Here is a 16,663-nt window from a genome sequence, read left to right as displayed (position 1 = left end):
AAAACAAGCATACCTGTTCATCTGCACATCCTCACATAGTTGGAAACCGCCCTGCCATGGTAGAAAGGATTTTCCTTTAGGGAGACACAAATTAATCTCGTGGGAGAGCAAAACTACATCCTTTGCTGATACTGTGGTTGTGCCTGTAAAACCGCCCAACTGTTGTCCCATTTTCCTCAAGGATCTGGGGAAAAATAAGATCAGAGCTCAGAGCAGAAATTTAGCTTCAGTCCTGTGTGAAATATTAGAGTTCTCTGTGGCTCAGAAACTATGCTAGAAAATTGAGAAAATGTTTAGACACAATTGTACACATTTTGACAGATTATAATAAATTAAGTCTTAGCACATACCTTCTGAAATAGTTACTTTTTTGTAACTTTTGACTGATCGAACTAAAAATGTACTGGAGGACCTCACTCTTTATGAATGTTGAATTGTGGGCATGCAAGGTATAAATCGATTGTAATCGTGTGTAAAAACTACAGGACTGTTTTTGGGTAGCCCATATCCAATCAGGTTTTCAAACCTATCTCTTACTAGACCAATGACAGCTTGAATCAGATTATTTAGTATGGGGAACTCGCATATGGAATGAACATGAACCTCACAGCAGAGGGCAGTGGAGTCAGATGCTCCTGCTGTTGTCAGTCAAACTTCTTTGAGGAGAGAACGGGGGTGTGGTTTACCAGCACTGTGTGTAACTATAGATGCACACATCCACCTCAGGGCCTAGTGGGAGTGCACATGCATGGGTGCCGTCCTCATACCGGTCTTGCTACAGGAGGCACCTAAAGGAGGGAGGATTGGACAGCACTGGCAGGGACTACGAAAAGAAGAGGTAAGCATCCTTTCTGCGCAATATTGTTATACAGAGTGGGTAAGTATAATATCTTTTTAATTAACTACAACATGCCTTTTAGTATCAATTTACCTTTTATAGAACATAATGTTTTGCAGGACATAAAGGTTGCTTACAAGACTTGAGCTACCCAATTTTTATAAGCAATAAGTATAGCATGCTTTCCACAATGCAGTTTGGGGCCTCTGCAGCTTACTGATAGACCACTGACATTGCATAGGCAGGTGACTTGGGGTTCGTCCTCAGCACAGACAATCTGAGGAAATCAGAGGTAGCTAATTGCAGGTGCCTGGATTTTGGACCCAAATTTCAAAAGAGTTTAAATGCAATCCATGGATCACTGTTGGGTTGTGTTTAGTATTGGCTGTTACGGTTAGTTTCATCTGGGAAAAGAAGAGACTGGTGTAGAAAAGTGTACATTCACAGCAGACAATCAGATTTCATCTCTTATTTTCTTGGGTAGGTTAGAAGATGAAAGCCTGCATAATAATGGTTATTATGGGCAAAGCCTTCACATATTTTCCCTTCAGTTTTCCTAAAGGATAAGTTCATCTTTTTTACAAAAAATAATAAATGCACATTTTTTTTGCAGGTAAAAAATGTGCATTTATTATTTTTTTGTTTCTGGAGCTTGCAAAGCATTGCACCAGCGATCAGCAGATCGCTGGTGACATGCAGGTCACCTGCAGACCTGTCAATATATCTGCTTGCCTCTATAGGATACTGACAGGAAGAATCAACTACCACGGTACTCCACAGCAAAGGCTGTTGGGACTTGTAGTTCATTCACAGAACACTGTGAATGTGTGACGCAGCCGTGTTTTTTCACATTGTGACAGCTAGCAGGAAGGAGTAGATCATTCGCTAGCTGTCACAATGAGGAGTGGGGAGGAGTGGGGGACGGTTCGTTCGTAACATGTTAAATGTTACACCCTGAATATACAGTTAGGGCCATATATATTTGGACACAGACACAATTTTAGATTTTTTCAGGTGTTTACCAAAACATATTCAAGCTATAGTTATATAATGGATATGGAGACTTCTCAACAAAATATTAAAAAATAACATTTTATTTATGATTATATTCAATTGTCCAATTACTTTTGGTCCCTTGAAAAAGGGGTGATGGCTACTCTTAAGAGCTGTAATTCCTAAACCCTTCCTCCAATTTGGAAAGAGAGTGTGCACTATCAGCCCATATCCATTATATAACTATAGCTTGAATATGTTTTGGTAAATACCTGAAAAAATCTAAAATTGTGCCTGTGTCAAAATATATATGGACCTAACTATAGGTGTAACATGTAACGAAAAGAAAACTTATCCTTTAACTCAGCCCTGTTTTATGCTGAACTGAACTAGTTGGGTAAATATCACTTTAGCCTACAGAACAGGTGAGAGCACTTGTTATAAGACATGAAAATGTTACATTTTACCTGAAAATATGTATATATTTTTTCCTCATTTCATAGTATTACCTAATTTTAATGTGTTAATAGTTGTCCTATAAATGATACTTTTTAATTTTTCTGTTATAATGTTTCATTTTAAGTAATATAAGAGCTAGACTTTCCATATGTCAGTATACTTTAAACTCTGAGTATGTCAGACATATGCATTTTGTTCCTGCTGAATCTACCAGAAATTTGAGCCCCTCCATCCCAGCAGAGATGGAGATTGTCTTTATGTTCTAAGCACATGCAGTGCTACATATAAAGATTAAATCTAGCTCCAATGCCTCAGGTCACTGAAATAATGAGACATTTTTCTGACTTACACCTTTTTTATTACACCAATATTGCCAGGCAAAATGATGGCCTAACACTCAGCACCTGTCCTGATTATTTCTTTTATTCTCATGCCTAAAACTTTTGTTCTCTTGCCAGCTACACGGGTATTTAGAGAGCGAGCCACTCACCCTCCAGCTGTTCATCGGCACGGCAGACGATCGCCTGCTGCGACCTCATGCATTCTATCAAGTCCATCGGATCACTGGCAAGACCGTTTCGACGACAAGCCATGAGACCATCATCTCCAACACCAAAGTTTTGGAAATCCCACTGCTGCCTGAGAACAATATGAAAGCTATGTAAGCTTCTAGCCACCTGCTTACCATATATTTTCTTGTTACTGTGCCTGCCAAAGGGTTGACTGAGTGAATGCTTTATTATATAGATGGCAGAACCTGTCCAGCCTTTTTAACAAAGTAAAACACCTTAATTTAGCATATACAGTGTATAAAAAATGCTAAATGTTCTTAATATTCCATTCTTGACATCTCATGCACACAAATTGATGTTTTTGATCGGAGTGACTTTAAGACGGAAGGTGCCGTGAAGGAAACATTGACACATCATTCCAAAAATAAAAAAAAAAAAAAAAAATTGGGTTCACATATAATGGTGTTTAATCACTCGCTGACTAAAGCAGTACAAAAACTATCTGCAGTGTTTGACATTTTCAATTAAGACTGACATTTTTTTATCCACCGTTGAAGGCATATAGGGAAGAGTTTATACAGGCTTTAGCATGTGTCAAAAAGCAGAGTTGGAATAATGGGGAAAAAAAAGTCAGTGTCACACATCAGGTAAAACAACCATAGTGTGAAGCAATATTAACAGAACCTATAAGTGACTGTACAGAAAAACAAGATTTTACAGGTAGGTAGCCATTATTTCAGCGGCTGACGCCAGAGCTTCCTAGTTTGATATCCTGACTGCACCTCCTCACGTCCTCGTAAGACATACTGTTGGTCAGATAAACCACTCATAGATCACTAGTAAGACTTAGGAGACAAAAGGGGAGGAAGCAAGGTTAGCAATCCAGGAGACAATGAAGCTGATTTACAAAAAGCAAGTAAGCTGTTCACTTTGCAAAGGACTTTTAGCCTAAAGATAACTAAAAATACTAATGGTGTCAGTGGGAACTTACCTAAGAGGCACAAATTGCTCATTGCTCAAGGAACCCTCAGCAACCTCTCGAGGAACCCTGGGGTTCCATGGAACCTTAGTTGAGAAATCGTGATCTAACCATGTGCAAGCAAAAATACTGTTTATGCTTGCCTATGATTGTGATGAGTGGCCTATGATTGTGATGAGTGGCCCTATGATTCTGAGACCCCAGAACACTTGGAGATACCTGCTACTGAGTTCCAGAAAGTGTTTTTATATCAAGGTTGATTTCAAGCAGAACTATACCTTTTAATGCCATATATAAAAATTGAACAACAACAACTGCCTACCAGGCCTACCATTTTATAAAATATAAAATTTTATTTTATATATAAAGTACACGGTCAGTCAAAAACTAACTGTACTTAAATCTATTCCCACCCCCATTCTAAGCCTATTCTATCTATTCTGTGAAAGGAAAGATCTATATACTTACCTATTTTGAGGGTTCTCTGATCCTGTCACATGATCGGTCCCTGCGCTGGCTTCAGTGTAGGAGGAGGAGAGGCAGCCATCATTGTCCAGACTCTGAAGCTGTTGCCGGCAGTCTCTCCTCTTCACTGAAATTGGCCGCTGGGGTGATCATTTGACATGACCGAAATGCCCTCAGCATAGGTAAATGTACAGATCTTTCCTTTGGGTAGATAGCATTAGCTTAGAATGAGGGTGGGAGTAGTTTCAAGTATAGAGATTCACTGAATTTCCACTTGAAGTTTGTACTGTTTTTAATATAAGAGATGACTCTTTAACTATAACTTTCAATTTTTTTCATAAACAAACAAAAATGGTCTCTAAACCTTCCCAATGTGCACTGCTTCTCTTTAAGTTGCCATACCTACATTGCCAGTCTGGTTAAAAGGAACCGGTCAGGATAGAAATATGGAAGATGCCCCTGCTGTAAGCTCTGATTCTGTTGTTTTACAAGTCACTTACTTAGAAAAAGTATGCAGGTTAGGAGTTCTGACTTCACTGGATGCATATTTGTTGTGGGTCAGAGACTGACTAAGCAGTGAAGCATGGATAAGTATGACAGTTCTGAGGCTTATACCTTTAAAGACATGTCAACACTGGTAGCTCTCATATGTTTGTACTGACATGTTCCCTTTAATGTGTTCTTGCAAGCCTTTACTATGCACAGGAGTATTCCTCAATTATATGCAGATTCTTATGGCAACTACCAACTAAAAAAAGTGCAAGGGCTAGGTGAAACAGCAAACTGAAGCATGAAATGAAAAAAAAGAAAAGAAATTTAATATGATTAAGAAAATGATAATATATTACACAGGCTTTAAACCTTAAAACAACATTTCTGACAGTGGACTGCAATCGTCCAGAGTTTTTGAACCCATGTGACTGTGTTTCTTTTTATAAATCACATCTCAGTTACACAGCTGTAAATATCCACTTCAGCCTCAGCATTCACTTTATAGCGTGACACTTATTGGATCTTGTAGTTTGAAGTGCACAGCTTTTTCAAGCATGCAATTAAACTTCTCTGGGGAGGTAAAGAAAAAAAAGTGTTATTGCTGTTGGTTTGGAAAGTGCTACATTTATTTGTTGCTACAATGAAAGTACACATTCACCAATTAGTTTAAATACATACAGTTACCATAGCTTGGGTTGTGTTTAAAAGTATAGCAGACACTAGGCTGGAATTGTGTATTTATTGATGTTAGTAGCAAACTCAAACCTGAATATTGTTTCTAGTTTTAGCACTCATGAACCCTTGTGTCATTATTCCTTTTTCTTTTAGGTGTAAGTGCATGTATTAAAACATCAAGCAATGTTCATAAGCAGACTATCTACGAAGTAATTAGCCATAGTAAATTACCAGGGTTCAGAGCAGACAAAATAGAGACAAAACTGGAATGTTCAGGTTTCCTTAACTAGTTGTACATAGTAAATCTAAAGGATATTGCATAGAAATTTTACAATCTGATAGCAACATGTATGGACAGCTTAAGGTTGGAAAGTCAACTTGACATGGCCAAATTGAGCTTTCACAAATTTTCCCAAAGACTTGTCGCTACAAAGGTGTGTAATTTTCACCATGATTTAAAAAAAATGGGTATACTTTAGTTCACGGTTTATGGATATTGGTGATATATCTTTCGGGCATGGCAATAAAATGTTATCAGTGCACTAAGGACTGTAAATGGTCATGTATAATTGAAAGCTTAAATTATGTTTGGCTGATGTACTTTTCAGTATTCCAAAATAAAAGGTGGTTCAGTGTAGGCTTCATCCACACCAAACCATATGTAGATGTGATTAGGCCATAAAAACTGTAAATAAACCAATTAGAATCAAAAAGTTTCAGAATACTAAATATTGCTAAATACACGTAAAGTGATTGTAAAGGCTGGATTTTTTATATTAAAATGCCAAACAGGTTTATACTTTCCTGCTCTGTGCAATAGTTTTGCACAGAGCAGCCCTGAACCTCCTCTTCTGGGGTCCCCCGCCGGCACTCCAGGCTCCTGCTCTTTTCTGTGTTCCCCCATAGCAAGTTGCTTGCTATGAGGGTACATCTGCATGCCCGCTTCCAAGCAAGGCTGTTTATCACCCGCAATGTGGCATGGCTTGCCCTCCTGCTCTCTCCTCACAGCATTTGATTGACAGCAGCAGGAGCCATTGGCTCACGCTGCTGCCCAAGTCCCTGGGAGAAAAGGAAGAGAGGAGAGAAAAGACCTGAAGCCAGGAAAGTGCAGGATTGCTGACAGGCTCAGGTAAGTGTTTGGGGGGGAGGGGTAGTGGGGTGTTTTTTTTTCCTTCATGCAGGGAATGCATTACAGTAAAAAACACCCATACTTTAGAACCACCTTAAATGTTTTTCCCCCAGAATTCTTGCCTTATCAGTAGATCAACAGTAAAATAGAATTTAGTTTTTTGCCCTATTTTTACTTTTTATTGCCTATTCCTGATTAGCAGATCAGTCCAATCTGACATATCTTTTTCACTACAAATTCTTGAAAATCTAATTGGTGAAGATGCGTACTTGGATATGGTGAACCAGGATTTTACTGGGATAACCAAGAAACCTTTTACTTGGGGAAGGTGAAAATTTCAAACGCCTGTAGGGGAGTAGTGTATCTAAATCCTCTGAATGTGTTTGATTTTTTTTAATGTCTCATTCGCTCAACCTGAGACATTCTTTTAGAAGTAATATTACAAATAGCTTTAAGTATGAAAAATGATTTGAGTTTCAGATATCTAAGTAGTTGAAACTGAATCCATTTGCAAATCCAACACAAATAACCATTTTTTGCTCTCCCACATATGTACAAATAATTAGGGGAGACTTGAGAAAAAGGTCCCGTGTCACCCTCGTCTTTTGAGATGACAAATTCCTGACTTTAGCAGGAAATATAGTGCATGCTCGCTTGGTGAACACAGAGGCCCTGACATAGAAAAACAAATCAGTCATATTTTTGCTGTTAGTAGTAAAATTATTAACTGAAAGATTTCTGACAGCATGCACTCAGCATTGATAATATCATATCCCCCTCGTGACTTGAGGTACAACATAGTTCCTTCATGAAGAAACTCTGTACCAGCTTAGAAAAAAGTTTTGTGCATACTCCAAGTCTTGCTTTTGGTATCCTGTAATGTGAAACAGTTTTAAGGGACAAAATGTGCTTTGAATTTTTACAACAGTTTTAAACATTTAAAAGAAAACACCAAATTGCACTTTTGCCATTTATATTGTATCTAAACCCAAAGACAAATGTTTAATATAGTGCACCTTATCAATTCTTGGATGCGGTGCCTGCATTTGTTTTCTTTTCAGGCTTTTTTTCCCTTTATTTTCACCTGGTAATCCTAAAACTAACAGGTTTCTGGTTCCTGTATGGCCACACTTACTCACTCAACTGTATCTGTGGAGGGAGCCATGGTTGTTCCCAGGTTTTTTTTTTCAGCAGGAACGTGGAGGAGTGCAATTGCAGCACCTCCAGCATGAATGTATGTAATGGAAATGGGTGCTGGTGTGTGCTGAAGGGTCCGTTGATGCTGGCTGCTGGGGGATCTATTGTTGCTGGAGGGGATCTCTTTTTGCATAGGGGTCTTTTGTTGCTGGGGAGGCCTATTGTTGCTGGTGGGGGGGAACGGCCTTATGTTGCTGGGGGGGTCAGTAGTTGCTGGGAGGGATCTACTATTGAGGGAGAGGTCTATTGATGCTGGCTGCGGGGAGATCTGTTCTTGCTGCTGAGAGTCTGTCATTGCTGGGGTGGTATTTTGTTGTGAGGGTCCATTGTTGCTGAGGGAGTCTATTCTTGTGGGGGCAGATAAATTGTTGTGGGGTCTATTGTTGCTGGGGGGTGTCCATTGTTGCTGGATGCCAGGGATCTACAGTAGTTTACTACTTTTTCTTGTTATTAACAAATTCCATATAAATAACTTAGCATCACAAAATGATACTTGGTTCTATATTCTGAAAAAGAGGAGGTGAAAAATAAACTAAGGCAATAATTAAATTTTTTTTTCTTAGGTTCAGTTCTCTTTTAATAAATGTAACAGAACACTTGTTTTCCATACAGTTGTGTCCAAAATTATTCAACCCCCAATGCTGTAAAGGGGTTTAGGGACTATAGTGTACATTTGGAATTGTATTCAGAATCAAATCCTACAAGGACGTTGTAACTACCCAAATGCAACTAAAATGACATCAATTGTTTATGTAATACAGTAGTAAATGGTTCTTATGTGGTTTCTTCATTGCCACAATTATTCAACCCCTTAAAGACTACCACTCTGAAGAACAGAGGTTCATACAGGTGCTTTCCATCAGGTATTGAAAACACCTGTGGATGTCACCGAGCAGCAATCAAGCATAATAAGCACCAATTAGGCAGCTTTAAAATGACTGTGATACTCAGCTCCTTCTAGACATTTACTGGTGTGGTTACAAACATGGTGAAGGCAAGAGAATGGTCCAGGAAGACAAGAGAAGAGGTGATTTCTCTTCACAGGAAGGGCAATGGCTATAAGAAGATTGCAAAGATGTTAAACATACCAAGAGACACCTTAGGAAGCATCATTCGCAAATTCAAGGCAAAGGGCACTGTTGAAACGCTACCTGGTCGTGGCAGAAAGAAGATGCTGACTTCGACTGCTGTGCGCTACCTGAAGCGTAGAGTGGAGAGAAGTCCCCGTGTGACTGCTGAGGAACTGAGAAAAGATTTGTCAGATGTGGGTACAGAAGTTTCAGCCCAGACAATAAGACGCACACTGCGTAATGAAGGCCTCCGTGCCAGAACTCCCAGGCGTACCCCCTTGCTGTCTCCAAAGAATAAGAAGAGTCGACTGCAGTATGCCAAAAGCCATGTGGACAAACCACAAAAGTTGTGGGATAGTGTTCTGTGGACTGATGAAACAAAATTAGAACTGTTTGGGCCCATGGATCAACGCTATGTTTGGAGGAGGAAGAACAAGGCCTATGATGAAAAGAACACCTTGCCTACTGTGAAGCATGGTGGAGGGTCAATCATGCTTTGGGGCTGTTTTGCTTCTGCAGGTACAGGGAAGCTTCAGCGTGTGCAAGGTACCATGAATTCTCTTCAGTACCAGGAGATATTGGATGGAAACGTGATGCAGTCCGTCACACACCTGAGGCTTGGGAGACGTTGGACCTTTCAACAGGACAATGATCCCAAGCATACCTCCAAGTCCACTAGAGCATGGTTGCAGAGGAAAGGCTGGAACATTTTGGAGTGGCCATCGCAGTCACCAGACTTAAATCCGATTGAGAACCTCTGGTGGGACTTAAAGAAAGCAGTTGCAGTGCGCAAGCCTAAGAATGTGACTGAACTGGAGGCCTTTGCCCATGAAGAATGGGCGAAGATACCCGTAGATCGCTGCAAGACACTTGTGTCAAGCTATGCTTCACGTTTAAAAGCTGTTATAACTGTAAAAGGATGCTGTACTAAGTACTAAGATTGAATGTCACTTGGGGGTTGAATAAAACTGATAATGCTGTGAGCACAGAAAAGACATTTGTGGTTATTTCATTATAACTGTTATGTTATATTTGTCTGACCTACAAGTGCCTCTTTAATGTAAATGTAAGCAAGATGACTGAATGATCAAAAGCAATGTCAAACTGGCCAAAACACTCAATTTCAGTGGGGGTTGAATAATTTTGGACACAACTGTATATGGGTGTTCAAATGAAGCTAAAAACTCAAAGTGATCACGAAAATGGTTGTTCAGGAACAATCTCATGGTCAGTGCAATTGATTTGACCCTGTTCTCCTTCTCTCACCTCCCTTCTCCATTGACATGAACACAAATGGTCAACCAAACCAGACATTCTTGCTTGTAGAGAGTTGTGCTGTGACAGGTGCCAGGGGGTGGGCAGAGCATGCCTGCAATGCCAACTGCCCTCCAATGTTTTTGTTCATTTATGTAAACTGCTATTCAGTAATGTCTGTAGTGGAGAGCTAACATGTTTTGTATAGCTAAAATGAAACAAGGTAACTGCAATAGGTGCCTTTCTCAGAGACAGCAGTGCTTGAAGCGCTTTAGAGGTCTGTTACAAGTTCTCTAACATTTAATAATGCAATTAGTTTGAACTTGAAAACCACAGTTGTTCATCTTCTGATGAGTATAGAATGTTACATGTACAAAAGAAACAGTGTTGGGTACACTTGGTCGGTGTTAAAAACCAAGGACATTACCATGAAGAAACACTTCTGGGAATAAAGCGTGAAGCTGTAGTAGAAATTTAATTGCAATAAATTATGTTTGGGGTCTCATCACCAAAATCAGTGACATCCTCCTTTCTATACCCAAAGAACCGTTCCCAATATATAGAGCTCGAGAAATGAAGGTCAGGTCTCGGAGGTCTAGGTAATGGATCTTTGTTCAAGAGTTTAGGAAGTGATGACTGTCATCACTTGATAGAATTATTATAAAAAAGCTGTTCATTCCTGGTTACATCAAAAATTACAACAATGCTTTTTTTCAGTCTGCTTCCTTTAATTCAGCCATAGTTACATAGCCTAATGTTGCATACAGTACAAATAGTTTTAAATTGCTTGGGATATGCCAATAGATGTCATGCAGCAGAAATAGAATTTTTAGGGTGTAATCTAGCAAACTCCTAACACTATCAATTTCTTTTTGAACAGTATTGACTGTGCAGGTATACTGAAGCTGCGCAATTCTGACATTGAGTTGCGAAAAGGGGAAACTGACATTGGAAGAAAGAACACTAGGGTGCGTCTGGTGTTCCGTGTTCACATTCCACAACCCAACGGGAGAACGCTGACACTGCAAGTGGCATCCAATCCAATTGAGTGCTGTGAGTCATTGCAGTTTCAAAGTATATCAGATATCTGTGCCATAAAATCTAATGTCTATGTATTCAAATTGCAATTACACACCCAGGGATCTGTTTGGGTTGTTATCTACAGCTTTGTCCATCCTGGATGACATTGACATCTTTTTCAGTTTCTTTTCTATTCAACACCTATAAATTTATCTCCGGCTAAATAGTGGGACTTTACATACCAGTAACTGGCATATACAGTACCTGTGTTTATTTTGCTGTTTAGCAGCTGTAAAAGTTCCAAGAAAGTTTTGAGAACTGATTCTCTAAACAGACCAAATCAATAATGTGCCAGGCTCAAGTTGCAGGTGAATCACAAACAAAAAGGGGGCTCTTCCATTAGCGTGAATGATAACTTGACACCTTCAAACCCTAAGGAATTCAGTATCACGTTTTGACTATTAGGGTTTTAAATAAATCAGGAAGGCCCTTTTATCATTACTGTGGGTGTTATATTTTACATTATTCCTATTTCTTATGGGAAACACTAGACAAAGTTTTTGGTTGTTGTTTTTAACGGAAATGGTTATCCCTAGATGCATATTTCTCAATATGTGCTCACTACGTGGAATTTATTGTTAATGAATGGAGAGAAGCCAGTATTATTTTATTGGAGCCTCCCTTTCCTTCACATATAGCCCTGTTTGTACATCCTGGTTGTAAACCATTCAGTCATTGTAATACCTAAATATTTTCCAGGGAAAACACCATTAGGCACAGGAAATAATCATATTCTATAATGAATGCTGGATTTGCCACTGTTACAGTAAAAATTGCCAAACTATAATCTTTATACAAGCATAATCTATAAACAATATAGTTAATGATATGGAATGGTAAAGGCACATTTTACTGTTTTTCTATTTAACCCTGTTTTTTTTGGGGGGGGGGGGTTACCTGTGCTCTGCAAATCCGCCTTTACGAACTATAGTAGCACTTATTTCTGCAGATAATACATTATACAGTGCTGTTAGGTAACTTACACATTGTCATTATCAGTGTTTTCTGCTTTGCAAACTCTTCCTTTAGTCTAGTATATATAGTGCATGTATAAGCTATGAAAATCATTATTATTATACAGGATTTATATAGCACCAACAGTTTGTGCAGCGCTTTACAAAATGAAGGTAGACATTACAGTTACTATACAATTTGGTACAAGAGGAAACAGCTTGTTACAACTCCAGTTTTAATTAGAAAAAAACAAAACAAAACACCTGACCGCATATATACTCTGCAGGTATTCTAGAATGCTTTCATACCTAAGTGGGAAGAAGCTGCTTGCCAAATCACATGACTAGTCCCAGTGTTACTATTAGGAACATTTCGTGGCCCCAGCTTGCCTCAAGAAGCACAGATAAAGGTTATTGGGTCATGCACATCATTTTTGCTTTTTGCACTGCCTTATTTAAAAAGCTGACATTTTTCTATATGTTTGTGCTGCATGCATGCAATTTTGAACTAAGCCTTCCTATCATCATTGAGAACTTGGATGTACTTTGCTATGTTTTGAACAAGAATTATGAGTCTGGTATATAAAATGGATTCTTTACATTGCTATGTGCTTGTTTCCCCGATAGTGATAGCTTACAAAAACTACAAGCTGGCTAGTAACTGACCAAAGGCTTGTCAGGCTGCAAACTGCCAGCCTCAAATAACATGCATTGTGCACCCCATTCTGTAAGCATATCTATTGCATTGTGTCACCACTTCCCGAGCACTTGTGTATAATCTATATTAGGGATATTGCTATATTTACACAGGGCATTTGAAAAGCTGTTGAGTGATGCTTGTATTATATTTCACTTTCTTTGTAGCCCAGCGGTCTGCTCAGGAATTGCCTTTGGTAGAAAAACAAAGTATTGACAGCTTTCCAGTGATTGGAGGGAAGAAAATGGTTGTGAGTGGCCACAACTTCCATCAAGATTCCAAAGTCATTTTTGTTGAAAAAGCTCCAGGTAGGTCGTTTTTAGTTTGTTATCTGGCAATATATTGTCCTATAATTTAGATTTCAGTATTTTCTGTTAATCAATGCATATTTGTCACTTTTTCACATAGAGAGCCTAAAACATATAATGTGCATAGGTGTTAATTAGATGGCAGAAGGTGCCTCGTGCTCTAGGACATTGTTTCTCAACCTTTTTTATAGTCAAGGTGCCCTTTAAAATTATGCACCTCCCCCTTTCTAAAATGTACACTGTGTGCACAATAATAAGGCACGTGAATATTTTGGCCAAATCCTCATTTGTTATGCATATTGTCCAGCTCCAAGCTGTATAAACGTTAATGCATATTGCATTTAAGCATATTAGATGATGTGTATTTGTGTAATGAGGGAGGGTGTGGCTTAGGGAGATCAACACCCTATTTCAAGGTGTGCATAAATATTAAGTAGTTTTTTTTCTTCAGGCAAAATTGGCCAAAAAAGAGATTTAACTGACTCCGAAAAGTCAAAAATGGTAAAAAGTCTTTCAGAGGGATGCAGCACTCTTGAAATTGCTAAGATATTGGGGTGTGATCACAGAACCATAAAACATTTTGATTAAAAAAGTCAACAGGGTTGAGAGAAACGTGTTGAGAAAAAAAGATGCAAATTAATTGCCAAAGAAGAATCAAACTTGAAGCTATCTTGCCTGGGCCAAGAAATATCTGAAGACAGACTTTTCAAAGGTTTTATAGAATGATGAGATGAGAGACTCTTGACGGACTAGATGGGTGGTCCCGTGGCTGGATCAGTAACGGGCACAGAGCTCCATTTCGACTCAGACACCAGCAAGGTGGAGGTGGGGTTCTGGCATGGGCTGGTATTATTACTGGTATTATCCACCTTGCTGGTGTCTGAGTCAAAGTAGAGCTGTGTGCTCGTTACTGATCCAGCCACGAGCCCATCCATCTGGTCCGTCAAGAGTCACTCTCATCTCATCAGTCCATAAAACCTTTGAAAAATCTGTCTTCAGATATTTCTTGGTTCAGTCTTGACGTATCAACTTATGTGTCTTATTCAGTGGTGGTTGGGTTTCAGCCTTCTTTACCTTGGCCATGTCTGAGCACTGAACACCCTGTACTTCTGAGCGCTCCAGGTAGGTTGCAGTTCTGGAATATGACAGCACTGGAGGATAATGACTTCCTGATAGCTTCAAAATTGATTCTTGGCAATTCATTTGCATCTTTTTTTTCTCAACACATTTCTTGCAACCCTGTGGATTAATTTCAACAAAACGGTTGATGGTTCTGTGATCACGCCCCAATACCTTAGCAATTTCAAGAGTGCTGCATCTCTCTGAAAGACTTTTTACCATTTTTTACTTTTCAGAGTCAGTTAAATCTCTCCCATTTTACCTGAGGAAAAAAAGTTGCCAAATAATTATGCACACCTTGATATAGGGCGTTGATCTCCTTAGGCCACACACTCCCTCATTAAACAAATACACATCACCTGATATGCTTAAATCCAATAAGCATTCAAGTTTATACAGCTTGGAGCTGGACAATATGAATAAAAATGAGGATTTGGTCAAAAAACTCACTTGCCTAATAATTGTGAACACAGTGTAAAAGACAAATAGTTTTACATAATGCAGTACCTTTGCACACTGGTAATAGCTAGTATTCCAGTGTTTCTCTTCTCCCTCAGTTTTTCTCCCTCATTCAGCCAACGTGACCCCAGTGCTAACGTAGAAGGGCAGGGGAAGGACAAACAAGGATGTCCTCAGGTGCCCGAGATATTCCCTATCAACCTATGATGCCATCAGTTGTTAGGGTGCTGGCAGCTGGCCCCCACTGTTCCCAAGGTTGTAATGCTGCACAGTACAAACCGATGGCTTTGTGTAACAAAAAGGCTGGCTTAGTCCACCCTCCAGCTTGTTGACAATTTTTGGGCAATTAGGTGCAATTTTTAGGCATTTTGCCAAGGTACCCTTGAAGAACCCATAGGGCACCCCAGGGTGCCACAGCACTCTGTTTGAGAAAGGTTGGTCAAGAATACATGTAGCCTTAAGCGGGCCATATATTGATCGAAATTCGGTCGGTTCAGCAGGGACCAGTTGAATTTAGATCCATGTACGGGCAGGCTTTAAAACCAGCCTGTCGGATTTTTTTACATGTGATGACTACCAGCGGCTATAGCCGCTAGCAGTAATTATTGTGCTTCCCGCCCGCCCCCCCCGACATGCAGAACACAATAGCACTGCAGGAGGCATTCACCGATAAGCACAGTTGAGCGATTCTCTTTCCTTCCATCCGTGGTGGAAGGAAAAAAAATTGATTAATCTTTTGGTTGCCTTACACATTAGTCATTACTTTGAATTTCTGTAAGGCAAATTCTGTAGGATGGTGCAAAAAGAGATCTTTATAAACTGAAATCCGATAACTAAAAGATTAATGTTTATTTTATTATGGGTTATTGCACTTACATTTTTTTCATTTTAATAATACAGTAAAACCTTAGCAACATGACAGATTTTTTAATTGCTTATTGATACTTATTGATAATTACCTCATGACTAAAATAACTCCCGAGCCTCTTTGACGTGTTATAGGACATACAGATGTTTCAGTACCCTCAATGAGACATCTGTGATTGGCCTAAGGACAAGTTATAAATTGCTTTTATCTGATGCATTTGTGTTGCTTCCTACTGCATATAGATAGATTGTTTCTTCTGCTAATCCTCTCTCAGATTCTGAAGTCTTGTGTCAGATTGCTGACATCATGTTCACATGAGCAGTACCTATTGGAGGAGAGCTTTGCTTGCTTAGTTGCAATTAGCACAATGCAGTATGTGGAGGTCAGGCTCTTCTCATGAATCATAGCACAAGATATCGTTTACACAATGCACATTACACAGATGATGATGTCTTGGAGATTATACTCTTAGGTCAATAAAGATAATTACCAGAAACTGTAATCACTGTTATCCTGTGGGTGGGGTCATGTGCATCCTATAGAATTTTAACACAAGTCATGAGAGCTGGTGGGAGGATTGTGAACGGAAGCCGATGAGAGCAAATGAAAGTGAGTGAAGGAAGTCTAAGAAAATGTTTTATTGGTTAAAAGGAACTTGTCAGGCAATGATGTGGTCTCTGGATCCTACTACACACCGTACTGCAGTGTCCAGTATATGTAACACTTGGCTATGCATTTACCATTTTCAGGGTCATTTGTCCACAGAACTCTGGGTTTCTGGAAACACAGCTATTATAGGTGGGTGGTTTCCAAATACTCTACTGCAATAGAAAACCCCAAGAGGACAGGCACAGTGTGGTTCCCCAAATGCATTTCGCTGCTCGATTTTCAAAATTTAAGGGGACTGTACCTTGTATTTGTAATGTTGTATATTATATATACACATAGTGTATACAATATTGCAATTTGTTATTAACTGCCATTGTGTACACTTAAGAAACCTACTGTACTGCAAATGTTGTGGAACTAAGAGTCCTATAAGGCATTGCAAAATTCTTGACAGCCACAGGCATGACAGAGACAGAGGCATGATGGGATTTGTAGTTTTACAGCTGG

At 39.3% G+C, this 16,663-nt stretch overlaps 1 protein-coding gene across 4 annotated transcripts in view; it reads left to right on the top strand.

The window, feature by feature from the left end:
• The window catches only part of NFATC1 (nuclear factor of activated T cells 1), a 255,928-nt gene that overhangs the window by 79,140 nt on the left and 160,125 nt on the right, over positions 1-16,663 (top strand). For all 4 annotated transcript variants that reach the window (XM_089682345.1, XM_089682343.1, XM_089682347.1 and 1 more), the window contains exons 4-6: positions 2,749-2,951; positions 10,944-11,116; positions 12,961-13,101. In XM_089682345.1, coding sequence (XP_089538471.1) covers positions 2,749-2,951; positions 10,944-11,116; positions 12,961-13,101 — 517 coding nt within the window. The remainder of the gene's footprint in view (positions 1-2,748; positions 2,952-10,943; positions 11,117-12,960; positions 13,102-16,663) is intronic.

This window comes from Staurois parvus, unplaced genomic scaffold, assembly GCF_062004578.1.
Source record: "Staurois parvus isolate SC_StPar_1 unplaced genomic scaffold, SC_StPar_1.0 ptg000287l, whole genome shotgun sequence".
NCBI lineage: Eukaryota > Metazoa > Chordata > Amphibia > Anura > Ranidae > Staurois > Staurois parvus.
Note: the sequence above shows the minus strand (reverse complement) of the source record. Positions and strands in the feature narration are given on the sequence as shown.